This window comes from Scophthalmus maximus, chromosome 10 (assembly GCF_022379125.1).
Source record: "Scophthalmus maximus strain ysfricsl-2021 chromosome 10, ASM2237912v1, whole genome shotgun sequence".
NCBI lineage: Eukaryota > Metazoa > Chordata > Actinopteri > Pleuronectiformes > Scophthalmidae > Scophthalmus > Scophthalmus maximus.
The window spans coordinates 25,068,753-25,082,868 of NC_061524.1; the positions used below are offsets into that span (position 1 = coordinate 25,068,753).

The following is a 14,116-nucleotide window of genomic DNA, read 5'->3' on the forward strand; positions in this document are numbered from 1 at the left end:
TTTAGACTGGCCTTTTATTTTGGCCAGCCTAAGGCACACCTGTGCAATAATCATGCTGTCTAATCAGCATCTTCATATGCCACACCTGTGAGGTGGATGGATTATCTCGGCAAAGGAGAAGTGCTCACTAACACAGATTTAGACAGATTTGTGAACAATATTTGAGAGTAATAAGCCTTTTGTGTACATAGAAAAAGTCTTAGATCTTTGAGTTCAGCTCATGAAAAATGGGGGCCAAAAAAAGTGTTGCGTTTATAATTTTGTTCAGTGTAAATTCCCTCGTTATTCCAGGAAAAATTCATTTGCTAAAAGGTTGAGTTGATTCCAAGTTTTAAACTTGCATTTGGTAGCTGTTTAGTGGAATTCTCCATATGAGGTCCAAAGCGATGTTGATGCAAGTGAGTGGGTTTCCCCCTTTCTGTTTTCCATAACCCCACCTTAGTTGAATTCCCCCCCCCCATCACATTATATTACATAACATTCATTTAGCATATGCTTTTGTCCAAAGCGACTTACAATAAGTGCATTCAACCATGAAAATATTACCCAAAAGTGCAAGAATCAGGGTGCATAAACATTTATCAAATAGGCAAAAACAGCTTCAAGTGCTCATTTTAGAATTTATTTTTTATTTTTATATTTAAATTAATTCAGGGAGTAAGGTACAGTCTGAGCCGGTGAGTTATCAGTCTGCGACGCAAGCTTTGAAGGGTTTCTGATGTCAATGGGGAGCTTGTTCCACCATTGAGGAACCAGGACAGAAAACCCACCCCTTACAGTGAGTGAGTAGCAAGCTGTTTGTCAGTAGAAGAGCAGAGTGGACGGGCTTTGGTGAAAGGTTTGACCATGTTCTGGATGTAGGGAGTGCCTGAGCCATTTGCAGCACGATAGGCAAGCACCAGTGATGGTGCACTCAATGGCACTCAATGGTGATGGAGAGGTCGTTTATGCGAGAGGCGAGAGAAAAGAATCTCGGTCTGGTCCAGATTGAGCTTAAGGTAGTACGTCGACAGCCACTAAGAAATGTCAGCCAGACATGCAGAGATTCATGCAGCCACCTTAGTGTAGATTGTGGAAAGGACCAAATGAGTTTGGTGTCATCTGAATAGCTAAGATAGGAAAAGCTGTGTGAGTGAATGACAGAGCCTAATGACCTGGTGTAAAGAGAGAAGAGGATGGGGCCCAGAACAGAGCCCTGAGGGATCCCAGTAGTGAGGTTGCAGGATTCAGACACAGATCCTCTCCAAGTAACCCTGTAATTGCTGTCCTTGATGTAAGATGCTGGGAATCTCAGACTCGGCACTCTCCCTGTTCTTGGAGGGTAGGGAGGAGGATCTTGGGTTTCACTGTCAAAAGCTATAAATCTAAAAATCGAGCAGGATGACAACAGTGAAAAGGGAGGCTGCTCCAGCTGTGTGAAGTACCTCTGTGACAACTAGGAGGGCAGTCTCTGTTGAGTGCCCTGCCTTGAATCCAGACTGGTGAGGGTCAAAAAGTTTTTTTCTGGTTCACGACCTCAAAGGCCAGATTGAAAACATCTAAATAAGCCTGCCCAGTTCTGGAATATGATTCTTTGTACAGATGAAACCAAGATGAACTTGTACTAGGATTATAGAGAAGAGAAAAGTATGGTGAGGAAAGGAACAGCTCATAATCTCAGTGTTATGGGATGGGCATGTATGACTGCCAGTGGAACTGGGTCACTGGTGTTTAGTGATAGGACTGCTGATGGAAGAAGCAGGATGAATTGTGAGGTGTATAGGGCTTTACTTTCTGCTCAGATTCAACCAAAAGCTGCAAAACTGTTAGGACAGCACTTAGCAGTGCAGATGGGTGAAGTCACCCTTTTCAGTTACTGATGACAAAACAGACAAAAGGACATACAGACAAGCAGCAACTGAAGGCAGCTGCAGTATAACCTGGGAAAGCAACTCAAGGGAGGAAACTCAGCATTTGGTGATATTCATGGATTACAGACTTCAGGCCGTCATTGTTTCCATAGAATATTCATCCAAGTATTAATAACAATCGTTATATTTGTAATTATGTTACTCTGTCCAATGGAGCCTGTACAAATGGTGGGACAATGCTTAAAATCGTTCTAATTCCTAAATTGTTAATACAATAGGTCTGTTAAAGTCCTTGCCTCAAAACTAAGTCTACATGTCAATTACATCTGGAGTGTTTCATTTCAAATCCATTGTGGTTGTGTATACAGGTAAATTGCTGTCCAAATTCTTAAGAACCTGACTGTATATAATAAATAAAGCAGTTAACAACACATTGTTTTTCTTCAGTTAAAAGTGCAATCAGTAAATTATATCTCTTGAGCACATCTCATGGCTGCTTTTGAATGCTACATCTGTCAACCCCCATGTTAAGCAGTTTTATGATAAGATTTCACAGGCAAATGTTAAAACCACGGCCTGTTTGGTATAAACTTTATGGTGCTACAGAGAAAATGTCTTCATTGACAGCAAACTGACTTGGGTGATTTGGTGCTACACTATTACATCTAGCAGTTAAACCTGCTGTTAGAATGAGTTTAATCTACAGTGTGTTATTCCTGTATAAACTGACAGGACAACATAAATTGCAATATTGTTACTGAAGGCAATTTCTTAATTAAAGAAAATGTAGTTAATTTTTCATTCATCATAGTTCTTTTGAATGTACTCAAACTCATTTAAGATTTTATTTCAATAATGAGACCTGAGGACATTCAACCTGGTCCATAATAGATCAAGGGATATTTAGTCCCCATTCAAGACGTGGACCAGCAGTAGTAAAATCATGATGCTCCACCGATTAATGAGCAGCAGTTGTAGAAAAGAGTAACAAGAAGAAATTGTTCCAAACCGTAACCAACTAAGCAACAGACAGGGACAGTTTATGGTGGCGCTCCGCTGATTCCATTTTACTGGCAGCTCTGAAAATTCAACGCGACTGCGCGTATTCTGGACTGTTTGTGCAACCTTATTAAAACACGACGTAGCAAACATGGCGACTTACACGGAAGTCGGGTCCACCTAATGAAACTATATATAACTCATTCAAAGTTGACGAAAAAACCTTGGTTCTTTGTTGCAGTTTGTTATACATATATGAACACAGTTTTGGACAATATATTCAATTTCTGTGAGTAAGTTCTTCTAAATATTACATACTGTAGCTTTAAGCAACACAACATTTAAAACTGATGTTTGTTAATGAACTTGGTGAAAAAGCTTGAAAATAATTACTGATGGCACCTTTAGATAAATCTAAAAAATATATATTTCAAATGGTATGTGTGAAAGTACATACCTATATACACATCACACACAAATATAAGGGTTGTAACGATTTATCTAACTGTGTTCACCCTCTGATTAACGCAGCCCTCTTGTTTCATTTGGTAAGTGATCATATATCACATTTAATTGTTACACCCCTGCCCTCTTCTTCCAACCCCTAATTTACACACACCCACACACATGCATATACACAATGTCTGTGGAGAGTCTCATTAATCCATGTCAGAGTTATCCAAAAGGGAGTTGAATCAGGAGCAACTGGAATGACGCACACAGACATGAACACACACACACACACACCTTATATACTGTGAACGTCAGCTACATGTTGTTGACGGGACACAGAATGAATAGATCAGGAGACCGTAATTCTCTCTGTATTTTGATTTTCATATAATTTCCACTATCATATGTTTTGTGTTCCTCAAAGAAATTAAGTCAACTTTAAGACACTTGTAGGTGTATATGCTGTCCCCATCAGTTCCTGGTAGAATTACTGCCTTGGTTCCTACGGTACTTACGCTACTGCAGAAAAACAAGTACCTTTGCGTTTTAAGAATGTTTGGACCGACTTGGTACCGTAGTATCGGTTCTGGTAAAAACCCTAGATGTAAATGATTTGTATGCGTCGATAACTTACATGATGACGTGCGTTTCTTCTGGGTCATATTCATACTCTTCTTCTTCTTCTACTTTGGGTTGAAACTTTTACGTCCGTGCATGGCGCGTCACGTTAAATATCGCTGCCGCAATGAATTGTGGGTCGTCTATTTCTCACTTCTTTTCTTATAGGAATGTCCGGTGTACCCTACGCTAAAGGAGATAGGAAAGTAAGCATTGAAGCTCCTTTCCTAAGCATTTAGAGTAGTGTTCGACCGATTTATCGGCCGATGTTTGCATTTTTTACCTGTATCGGCATCGGCCGATGCGCGGCTGCTACGTCCACCATTAGTTTTTTTTGGGAGGGCAGATCCGGTTGCCTATCGGCCCGGCCCCGCTCTCTCGAGAACCATGTACCCAGCACCATTGCGGTGCCTCTGCCCTAGGCTGCCGCGCTGCACGCCCGCTGGGTACCAACCTCTCCGCCGCTGCTCCTCCTCCGACTTCTCGCTGGCTCCGGCCGGCTTAGTCGTGGGTCGCGGTGGACAGAGCGCCCGGTGGGTTTGTGTCTTTCTCCTTTTTCTCCAAACCCTTTGCCTCGTAGATATTTACTTTTAATCTCGGGGGGCCGCCGCCGACGGACGGGCGCGAGGCTCGTGGTTGCTGTTTTACGCATCCTCCACGTCCTCGCGCTCTCTCTGCTGCGTAAAACAGCAACCACGAGCCTCGCGCCCGTCCGTCGGCGGCTGCCCCCTGACCGCACTGCAGGCTTTGCGCAGGGTATCCCGTTGGCGGGCAGACGAGTCCCGGTGCGGTGGGAACTCCCGAGAGGCTCCAGAGCGACGTGAGCCTCGTCTCCCTCTACCCAGGGAGGCGAGCCACGGCCTTGGCCATAACCCCACTTTGACTAAGACCTAAGATCAGGATTTTTAAAATTTGGTCTCTAAGGTTTGTCTATGAGTTGAAAAAGGTTAAAGAACCCCTCCAGCGACGTTTTAGAGTATATCAAAATAATTTATTTATTTATTTTAAATAAATATTTAAATATTTTTATTTTCAGATGAGACAACCCGCTGAATTTAATTCTATTTAACTATTAAATTGAGGGAGCAAAAGTAGTAATTTAGAGAACCCAAAACAGCACTTATCATGGCTGCCGATCAAATACTTCCAGGTCACTTCAAGATTCTGGAAACTTCCTAAGCAAATTTGACATTTTGACTGTACCCAATGACTGACACAGCACACACTAAGCAGATAAGCATGTGCAGTCACAGGACCTACATTATGTTAACGTGCGCCGAGGATGTGAACTATTGTGTGCCCCACAAGTAGTGCGCACAAACATGATGAAGGCTGAGCAGATGTACCCACCTGTGAACTGCAGATCGAAAGTTTGGGAACATTACGGGTTTCACAAGAGAGACAGGAACATTGACAAGTGTTGCGCTGCTGTTAAGGACACAGGCAGTAGAACTAACCTCATAACTCACCTGATGCGATGAAGCGGTGTGACCATCTGTCAGTTAACTGGCTTCCCCCAACAGTAACTACCCCCAACTGTGGTGACGGTGAGCAGAATATTGCAAGTTTTTTCCATGCCCTGCTGGCTGACCGCTACACTCGATCAAAGACAATAACTGACACTACAGCCTCCTTTATTTTAAAAGATATCCAGCCTTACATTGTTACAGAGAACGAAGGCTTCAAACACCACCTCCACGTTTTAATAATATAATATAAAAAGTAATCCACTACTTCAACAAAATCAATGGAGACCACACTCGTTGCCACAAGTGTAACAAATGTTTCACAAGTAAAGGCAGTGAAAAAAGCGATCTGTCGAAGCATTTAGTGTAAGTTAAAGTACACTCTACTTCTGCTGGTCCAAGTTTTTTTTTTTACAGCCTAGATGGTGTGAAAAATTGTAATTCAGATCTAAAAAGATCATCATCAATCTTTTGGCCAAAACACCCACCCCAAGCGTCATTGTTTCTAAACATTTCAGTTTTTCCCTGTCCATACTACAACACAGCACCGGAGTTTTCAAACTAAAACTGGGTGAGCAGCTTTTCCAAGCTTCTCTGTTTTATACAGAAACCCTAGAGTAGTGTAGATATAGCAGGCGTAAATGTAGCAGCAGTGATACATTTTAAAACAAAAATGTAGTAATGTGGATGTATCCTTAGTTAGAACTTAAGAAGCCTCTTGAATGAGAGGTGAAATGTCTTCAAGAATCTACTGTCAAGTCCATTTGCTCCTGATCCAACACCCTGTTGGGCACACATACAAACATTGGTGAGCCTTTTTACAGGCATGTAAACCTGGATTTACTTTGTGCACAGCGTCGTTGACGTCGCTTTTGATTCGCACCTCCCATTTTTTGTAACTTGGCTTACGAGCATTGAGGAGATGGACATTTGTAATTGAAGTAGTCACTGCCTGCAGGTGGAGTGCCTCTAATCACGCCATGTTTTCCATCGATGCACACTACACAATTGGGAAAGTCCCACTTACCCTTTCGCCCCCTTTGGGCAAGGACACAAAATCACAGCTCGGTGATAATACTGGAGACGGTTGGTCAAAGGACGAACAGACCACCTTTTTCATGTGCGTGTTTTCTGAATGCAAGTTTAAAACCAGCATTTCTTTCTTCCTCATCGAAAGACTGCAACAACTCAGTTGCTATGGTGCGTGACACCATCCTCCTCATTTTTGAGATTCCAGCTGTGTACATGGTCTTTGGTCAGAAGCGACACTTTTCATTTAGGAGAAAACTGCACTGTGTCACGCCACACCTTCATCAGTCTCCCTGCTCTGATCTACTCTATAGCATGTGGAGCTCCATTTAGGGTGAAAGGTATGTGTGTAAAGACATGACTGTCCAGGTGTGACAAGGATGAATGAGTGTTCGTCGTATTTAATGCTGTCAGTCTCTCACTTCACACACACACACGCATGCACTGGCCCTACACGCATGCATCACTGTCTCAGTCTTTCCACAATTGCACTGTCTGTTTCCCATATTACCCCCTGCAATAACATGAAAGGCCTTAGAATTGTCCTGTTGGCTTAAAGAAGCTACAAACTGAGGTTGAAAGTGTGCCCTGGCTTACTCCACTATTGTAACTTTTTTTTTGGATCATTGGAAAACCTGCCCTTCAAGACCAGGATGAGGACCAAAATGATTGAATGTTACCGTAAAGATTGTATTTCTGTTTGATAACAATGCCCCCCACCCCATATGTCTCCCTGCTCTCTTACCCCTTGTCATGTTTCCCTTATTTTTTCATTCTTCCTTCCTTTTTTCCCTTCCCCTTCTCTTCCCTGCCTTTTATCTTACAGAATGCAGCTGACTTGGAGTATCAGTGGTAGCTGTCCAGCACAACTTTCTGATCCAGCAAAACAGGACCACTTTTCCACACAAGATCACATTCATAGTCACCTTTCCTCTGGGATTTTTATTATTTTAATTTTTTTCCTTCACACAGAGATCAATCAAAGCAGAAATCCTGGTTTTAGAAACACAACACACCCAACTGAGAGGACTGCAAAAGAGATTTTTTTTTATATATATATAGAACAAAATGGTAACAAACAAGAACAACTGCATCAATTGTGAAAAAGACAAAAGGCATATACAGTGTATACATCATAGGAGGGGCAAACAAGCACAGAATCTTTTGCCCCTCGTCTTCTTGCTTTCCTTGAAGTTGTTCTTTTGATTGTGGATCGATGGAGACACAGGAGAAGTCCTGCTCTGAACACTTTGGGGCGTTGGTGCCTTGCTCAGAACTGAAAGAGATGGAGGACCTTACAACAACCAGCCACAGCCAAAATGCCACTTGTGAATGTCTTTCAGATTAGACTTTAGAGGTTTGTTGGCTGCATTTTTTTGGCATTATTTATTTTGAAGTGTGAACTTTTCTTGCAGCTGACTGGTAGCTGATCGACAACACAAGCCTGTGATTCCCACACATACAGGCATTGCTAGGAATCAACCAAGGCCCAACACTTCCCCTGCACCCAGCTCGTCAGAGAACACCTCACCAAACTCAGAGGTTTAAAACTCCCAAAGACCTCTGAGTTAAGGCCTCAAATTCAGCACCAGAGATCTCCATCACTGAGGCTACACCTGAACACAGGGGAAACGCTCCTGAGAGAACCAAGTCTGTGCGGCAACAAATGTCAGTTTCGTCCAAACTAAAACAGGACATGGGCTGGTGTGCCTGGCTGAAAAGGAATTACATGGAATTATACTGACTTCTTGCACATCCCTGCTCACTTTCTCTCCTTTTGTCTCGTCAAGGATGCTATTCAACAGTTGTTTTTTCACTCCCTCCATCTCTCAACTACTGTTTCTTCATATGACAGACGAGACTCAACGAACATGGCCAGAATCCAAAGCCTGTGAGCCTGCTGTTTTTTAAGAGATAGAAACTTTGGGCGTTGACATTGGCAAAAGGACCCGGCCTCATGCACGGGGCACCATTTGTTGTGATTACAGTTGATCAGCTATGGCTATCAAAATTCTTTAAAAAAATAATTTAAAAAATACAAAAACAATATAATATTAAATAATATCTTTAATTAATATTAAAGTCACCTCACGGCACCACGTCCCATCAAAGGAAGGGAAATGATAGCCAATTTACAATTCAGTCTCATTTATAATACACTATCTGTTAATTTGGAATTATGATTCATAATTAAATTAATAATTTCAACCAAAATCACCATATTGGTGGTTAGCATAGGTTGAAGGATTTGGAGTTCTCCCGGTCATAGGTTGGCAATACTCACTCTTATGCAACATTAAATAGACCAGACTGTATATTTAGAAACACTTATTTTTACATTACATTCATTTAGCTCACGCTTTTGTCCAAAGAGAACAAGTAGAAACAAGAATATCTAATCTAACAAATATAAATATATACAGGTCTGCGTATGTGTGTCTGTCTGTTTGAGTGCACAGAGTAGATGCCAGTTTCTAATGGTGAGGTCAATGGTCTGAGAAGGCCTAGAAATAAGATGGCGGTAAACAAATAAAGGCAGAATCCAAGGTGTCTACTCGACCACATGCCGTGCTTCTCTGATAAGGCCATTTGGTGTAGGACAAACATGCCAGGTTAAAAGAGGGTTAGTTACAAGATACGAACAACAAATTCACATCGGAACAAATATAATAACATCATGTTTACACATTGAATCCAATCAATACAGTTCTACCAAAGTTAAACATTCCTATCGTGTTATGCTATGTTGTGACCAGGTTACGTTACCAAGTCCATGGAAAAAGAAGAAGGTCCTTTCATTTGCTGTTTGTGTGTCCAGAAATGTTGTGGGGTTTCAGTGTCCTTCTTCTCCTTACAGAGTGTGGTCGACCTCAACTGCTTGGTGGCTCCTGTTGCTTAGATCAGCTGGCAAGACTTAAGATGTAAAACCAGACTTAACTGCCTTGGTTGGTCCTTAGGCAGGCCCCTTGTGTCACTACCTTTGGAAGTGGTAGCAATCTGCATTAGTCAGGCCTGCATGGAGGTCAGGATCCTCAGAGAGCAGATGGGCCTTCCCCAATGGGGGAGAAGCAGAGATGTTTACTCTCCGAAGAGAGCAGGAGAAAGATCTTTACTCCCCAAAGGGAGAAGAGAGAGAACAGGGGGAGCGCTGGGGTTTTATAGGCCTCGTGGGACACGTATGACCAATAGTAGCTGGAGTTTGGAGAAGATTTCATACCCAAGGTGTGATAAGGTGAAAAACCATGGGAGTCTGAGTTTCTTAGTGTTTTCCTTTGTCTTTGGAACAAATAGTCACATGGTCAAATCATTTTCATGAGGCACAACATCTATAGTTTTTATTAAATTTTTTGTTTCATTTTATTTTCTAGCCATTGTTTTCTTTGTGGCATAATGTATGTGACCCAAGTGTAAATATGTGTGTCTCTCTGTGTGTGTCCAAGTCCAAGATGTGCGCACAGTTCCCACAGAGCAATGTTCCAAAGACATGGTTGGAGATAAACTGATTCCAGCCTCACCTTTTTCTTTCTCCTCTCAACACACTGTATCTACAAACAATCTTGCCTGTGCTACAACTTGTCTTCTCTGTCTTTCTCCTCTGTTTAAAAAAAAAAAAATCCTATTTTGTTTTGATTGAAAACCGCACATAACAAATGTTTTCAGAGTACTGTGGCTGTCGTCCTATTACACATGGATAAGGAAACGCCAAGGACGTTGGAAAGAAATCTATGTTGTAGGCTAGAATGTGGGAGAGAAGTAGGTTTTTGGTGTTTCACTCTGGAAAGTAAAGGAGGAAGACGAGGACAGAAGAGAATAGGCCCTACACCCAGAGCTGTGTTCACACTGTCAATGAAATTCCTCTCCTGAATTTTTCCAGTTACCTTCATAGACTTTGCCTCAAAGGCACATGGTGGTTGCTGGGAAAGCCCTGGTTTGACTCTTTGGATTTACCAGCAATCTGTTTCATTTCTGTCAATCATTGAAACCTCAGAAAAAATATTTGTCAGAAATGAACTCTTCAGTATTTTGAAACAAATGTGTTGCATAGGCATACTTTAGGGTGTGTAATTTTATTTATGTAGATGAATTAAAAAATGGGCTATAAATATATACACAACTGTAATATACACTCTTTTCAATCATTCAATGGCAAATTATTATGCTTTTTGAAGTGGCAGTATTGAAAGAGATTAGGCCTACAAGGTGTTTGCTTGCTGGTTATTGTTCTTGTGGTACACTTACCCTTGGTGCCATATGACAAATAGGTACTTGAATGTGTATTTCTTTTGCAGTTGCGCTGTTTTGATAGGATGATTGTTTTGTTTTTTTCTTTGTGGTGGAGGGAGTGGGAGGGGTGCGATCTCTTTAGTTGTGCATGTTTTGTGATTGAGGGAAGAGTGTATTTTGTGTGTTAGTGGGAGATGTAGTGGGCTGGTGGATGTTCAGTGTGGTGGAACACAATGTAGAGAGGAAGGTTGTAGCAAAATCACGAGAAAAAAGTAGACTGAAATCCAGCCACTCAGTTATTTTTCTCAAGCCCCAAAATAGTTAAATATTTACTGCATCTGAATGAAATTATCTTCAACTCTTTTATTTCACAAGGTCATCATATGCAGTGACTTTAATGTTATATAAGGTTTTACCACACTGAACAAAACCCTAAGTTTAGGTTTATGTTTAATTTATATCTGACACTGGGCAAGGAGAGGAGTGAAGGGGGGAGAGACATTTATTTTTTGGAATGTAACTTTTCATTATTCACACTGATTCAACTGCATGGACTAAACACAAGCAACAAGCAGCATCACATCACATTTTCTCCTCATCGGTCGTCTATTTTCAGGACAAGGTCTCTTGGGAAAAGAAAATTACTAGATATATTCAACATGGGAGGACTTTTTAGAGGAGACTTTGGAGGTTTAGCGATACCTCAATGATTTGACCCTGACTTGTTGCTTTTGATTTAAGGACATGTTTTTTATGATACAAAACATATTGTCTCCTGAACCTGTCAATTATTCTGGACTGGCTGGGTCGATGTGATTGTGAAAACGACAGAAGAGGGGCCACCTCCTTCTATGGTCTCTGGTCACTCGTTATACACACTGTCAAAAATTATTGAAATGTATTATTGTAATGATGAATTCCTCACTGGTTTTATTTATTCCAATCCTTTTTAGCTCCTATGAATATGTTCTTTTGAAGACAGAATGATGTAATGATTGGCTGGTTAGTGATTTAGAGTAATTATGACCCACTCACCTTCATTTTTGACCTTTGATAATACTAAAAGACCATTCACCATCTCTTCTTCTTGTATTAATTTGCCAGTATGCTATTGTGATGTTACAGACCATACAATAAACATAAACGTGAAAATAAAATGGAATTAAGTTTAAATGGCTATGCTTTTTTTTAATGCCAGCTTGAAATTTCTTTTTGTCTTTTTGTAAGCATTTATGGTTCAGTACAACGATAGAAAAGTTGTAATTTAATTTTTCTTTTAACCTGAGACGGCTGGTGCTCTGTGCAAGATGTTCAGCAGTTTGTTTGTTTTTTAAATGAGTCAATGAAACTCGAGACAGTGAGCATATGTCTGTCAACAAGGCCTATGCATTTTAATGATTACAAATTATGTGAAGTGATTGAAAGTATGGTAAGTTTTTCGGGCACAGCCTTGCTTCCCCGCCCACAACTGAACTTCTATATTGCCTCAGCACAAATCATGGTACAAATTCAGACTAGCAGTTAGGGATGGAAAAATAAATAGAAAATCAATATATTGCGATGCAAAAATCAGAAAGGGCTATCCTGGAATTTCCTGGTATTTAAACAATGAAACGACATGATCTGGAATGACAACCACGAAAATATCTGTCATAATTACCCACTTTCGACAACAGAGGGTGTAATTGCAATTGTATGCAACAGGGCCTACAACCAGAAATTCTGGAACTGAGACATAGACACTAAGCTACAACTGGAAGATGGCCTCATACAGTTATCCAACGTTGGATATAATAGCGATTAAAACACTCCAGATATGCAGAAGTCACGTGTGGCAAAACTTTGTCTTTCCAGTGAAGTATGAGAACAACAAACAAAATAGTTGTCAACACAAAGACAAATTGTAAGTTGTGCAAAGCGATACAAACCTACACAGCAGCTAATTCCTCAAACATGACTGTTCATCTTTAACAGTGCCATAAAAAGCATTTGCTTCAGCTTAACAGCCAAAAAGCTAAAGAGAATAATCAAACCCATTGGGAAATTCATAGCCCGTGACTAACCCTATCCCACAGAATCTCGATTGGATTGAGATCAGGGAAATTTTAAGGCCAAGTTATCACCTTGAACTCCTTGTGTTCCTGAACCATTTGTGCAGGATGTCAGGGCTAATTATTCTGCTGAATGAGGCCACTGTCATGAAGGAATACTGTTTCCACTCTTTTGTGGTATCAGAATAAATGGGCTATCCTTCACTCTCCATACCCATCAGTGAGCCTTGGATGCGCCAGTTCACCAGTGGTCCGTTCCTTTGACCACTTTTGGTAGGTACTAACCATTGCAGACTGGGAACACACAACAAGACCTGCAGTTGTAGAGATGTCCACAATTAGGCCTTTGACAAGGTCGATCAGATCTGTACACTTACTGTAATTGTTACAGTACACTGTGACTGTAAGCAGCTTGGGGGTGGGGGGCGCTCCATCATGTCCATGTATCACATGTTTTTTAAAACTCGTTTTTCTGAAAAGAAAATCCAATGACCAAAACATACACAGACCCAGTGATCCACTTTTTCACACAATCAGTGCTATCCACCAGAGATCTAGAATCACTAATCCAAACCTTCATCTTCTCACACCTTGACTACTGCAATTCCCTATACTCCTGACTCAGTCAAACAGCCCTGTCTCGCTTGCAACTAATGTGAAATGCTGCAGCCAGGCTGTTGGCTAAATCCAATCGCAGATCGCACATTACACCAATCCTTGCACACCTCCATTGGCTTTCCATAAAGTACAGAATAGACTTCAAGATAATGCTTTTCACATACAAGGCCCTACACAATCTTGCCCCTTCATATATCTCGGAACTCCTACATCCCTACACTACCTCTAGGCCACTCAGATCATCTGACCAGGGTCTTTTAACCGTACCCCGCTCCCACCGCAAATCCAAGGGTGACTGTGCCTTTGACATTAGGGCCCCATCCCTCTGGAACTCTCTGCTCCAAGAAAGACGGCAAAGCTGTTCTCGTCACGGATAAGGTCGACGGCCATGGCATTCACCCCGAGCTAGCCTGCGGCTCGGACACTGATGCTAGCACTAACGACCCCCCATACTCGCAGCCCACCTTGAATAATATCTTGACAGCTATCGGGAAACTGGATGAGGACATGAACACAAGATTCAACGCACTATACTCAAAGCTTCACCAAGTCCAGACTTCCCTGACCGACCACAAAACACGCATTGCTAAACTAGAGGGGTGCGCGACCGATCACGAGACCCGCATCACAGACCTTAAAAAGCAGTGCGCGGAGATGATGGAGGTCAACAAATCCACCAAGCATAAACTAAATGATCCAGAGAGCCGATCAAGACACTCGAACATTAGAATCAGTGGCTTACCAGAAAAAGTTGAGAAAGGGAATCTGACGCAGTTCATCACAGAGCTCCTGCTGCAACTTCTTGGCA

The 14,116-nt window shown here is 41.6% G+C and overlaps 1 protein-coding gene across 1 annotated transcript in view; it reads left to right on the top strand.

Moving 5' to 3' along the window:
- Window positions 1–11,812, top strand: part of LOC118284177 (protein phosphatase 1B) — a 36,411-nt gene extending 24,599 nt beyond the window's left edge. The window contains exon 6 of the mRNA XM_035606887.2: window positions 7,242–11,812. Coding sequence (XP_035462780.1) covers window positions 7,242–7,271 — 30 coding nt within the window. The 3' untranslated portion in view covers window positions 7,272–11,812. The remainder of the gene's footprint in view (window positions 1–7,241) is intronic.
- Window positions 11,813–14,116: the final 2,304 nt, after the last annotated feature.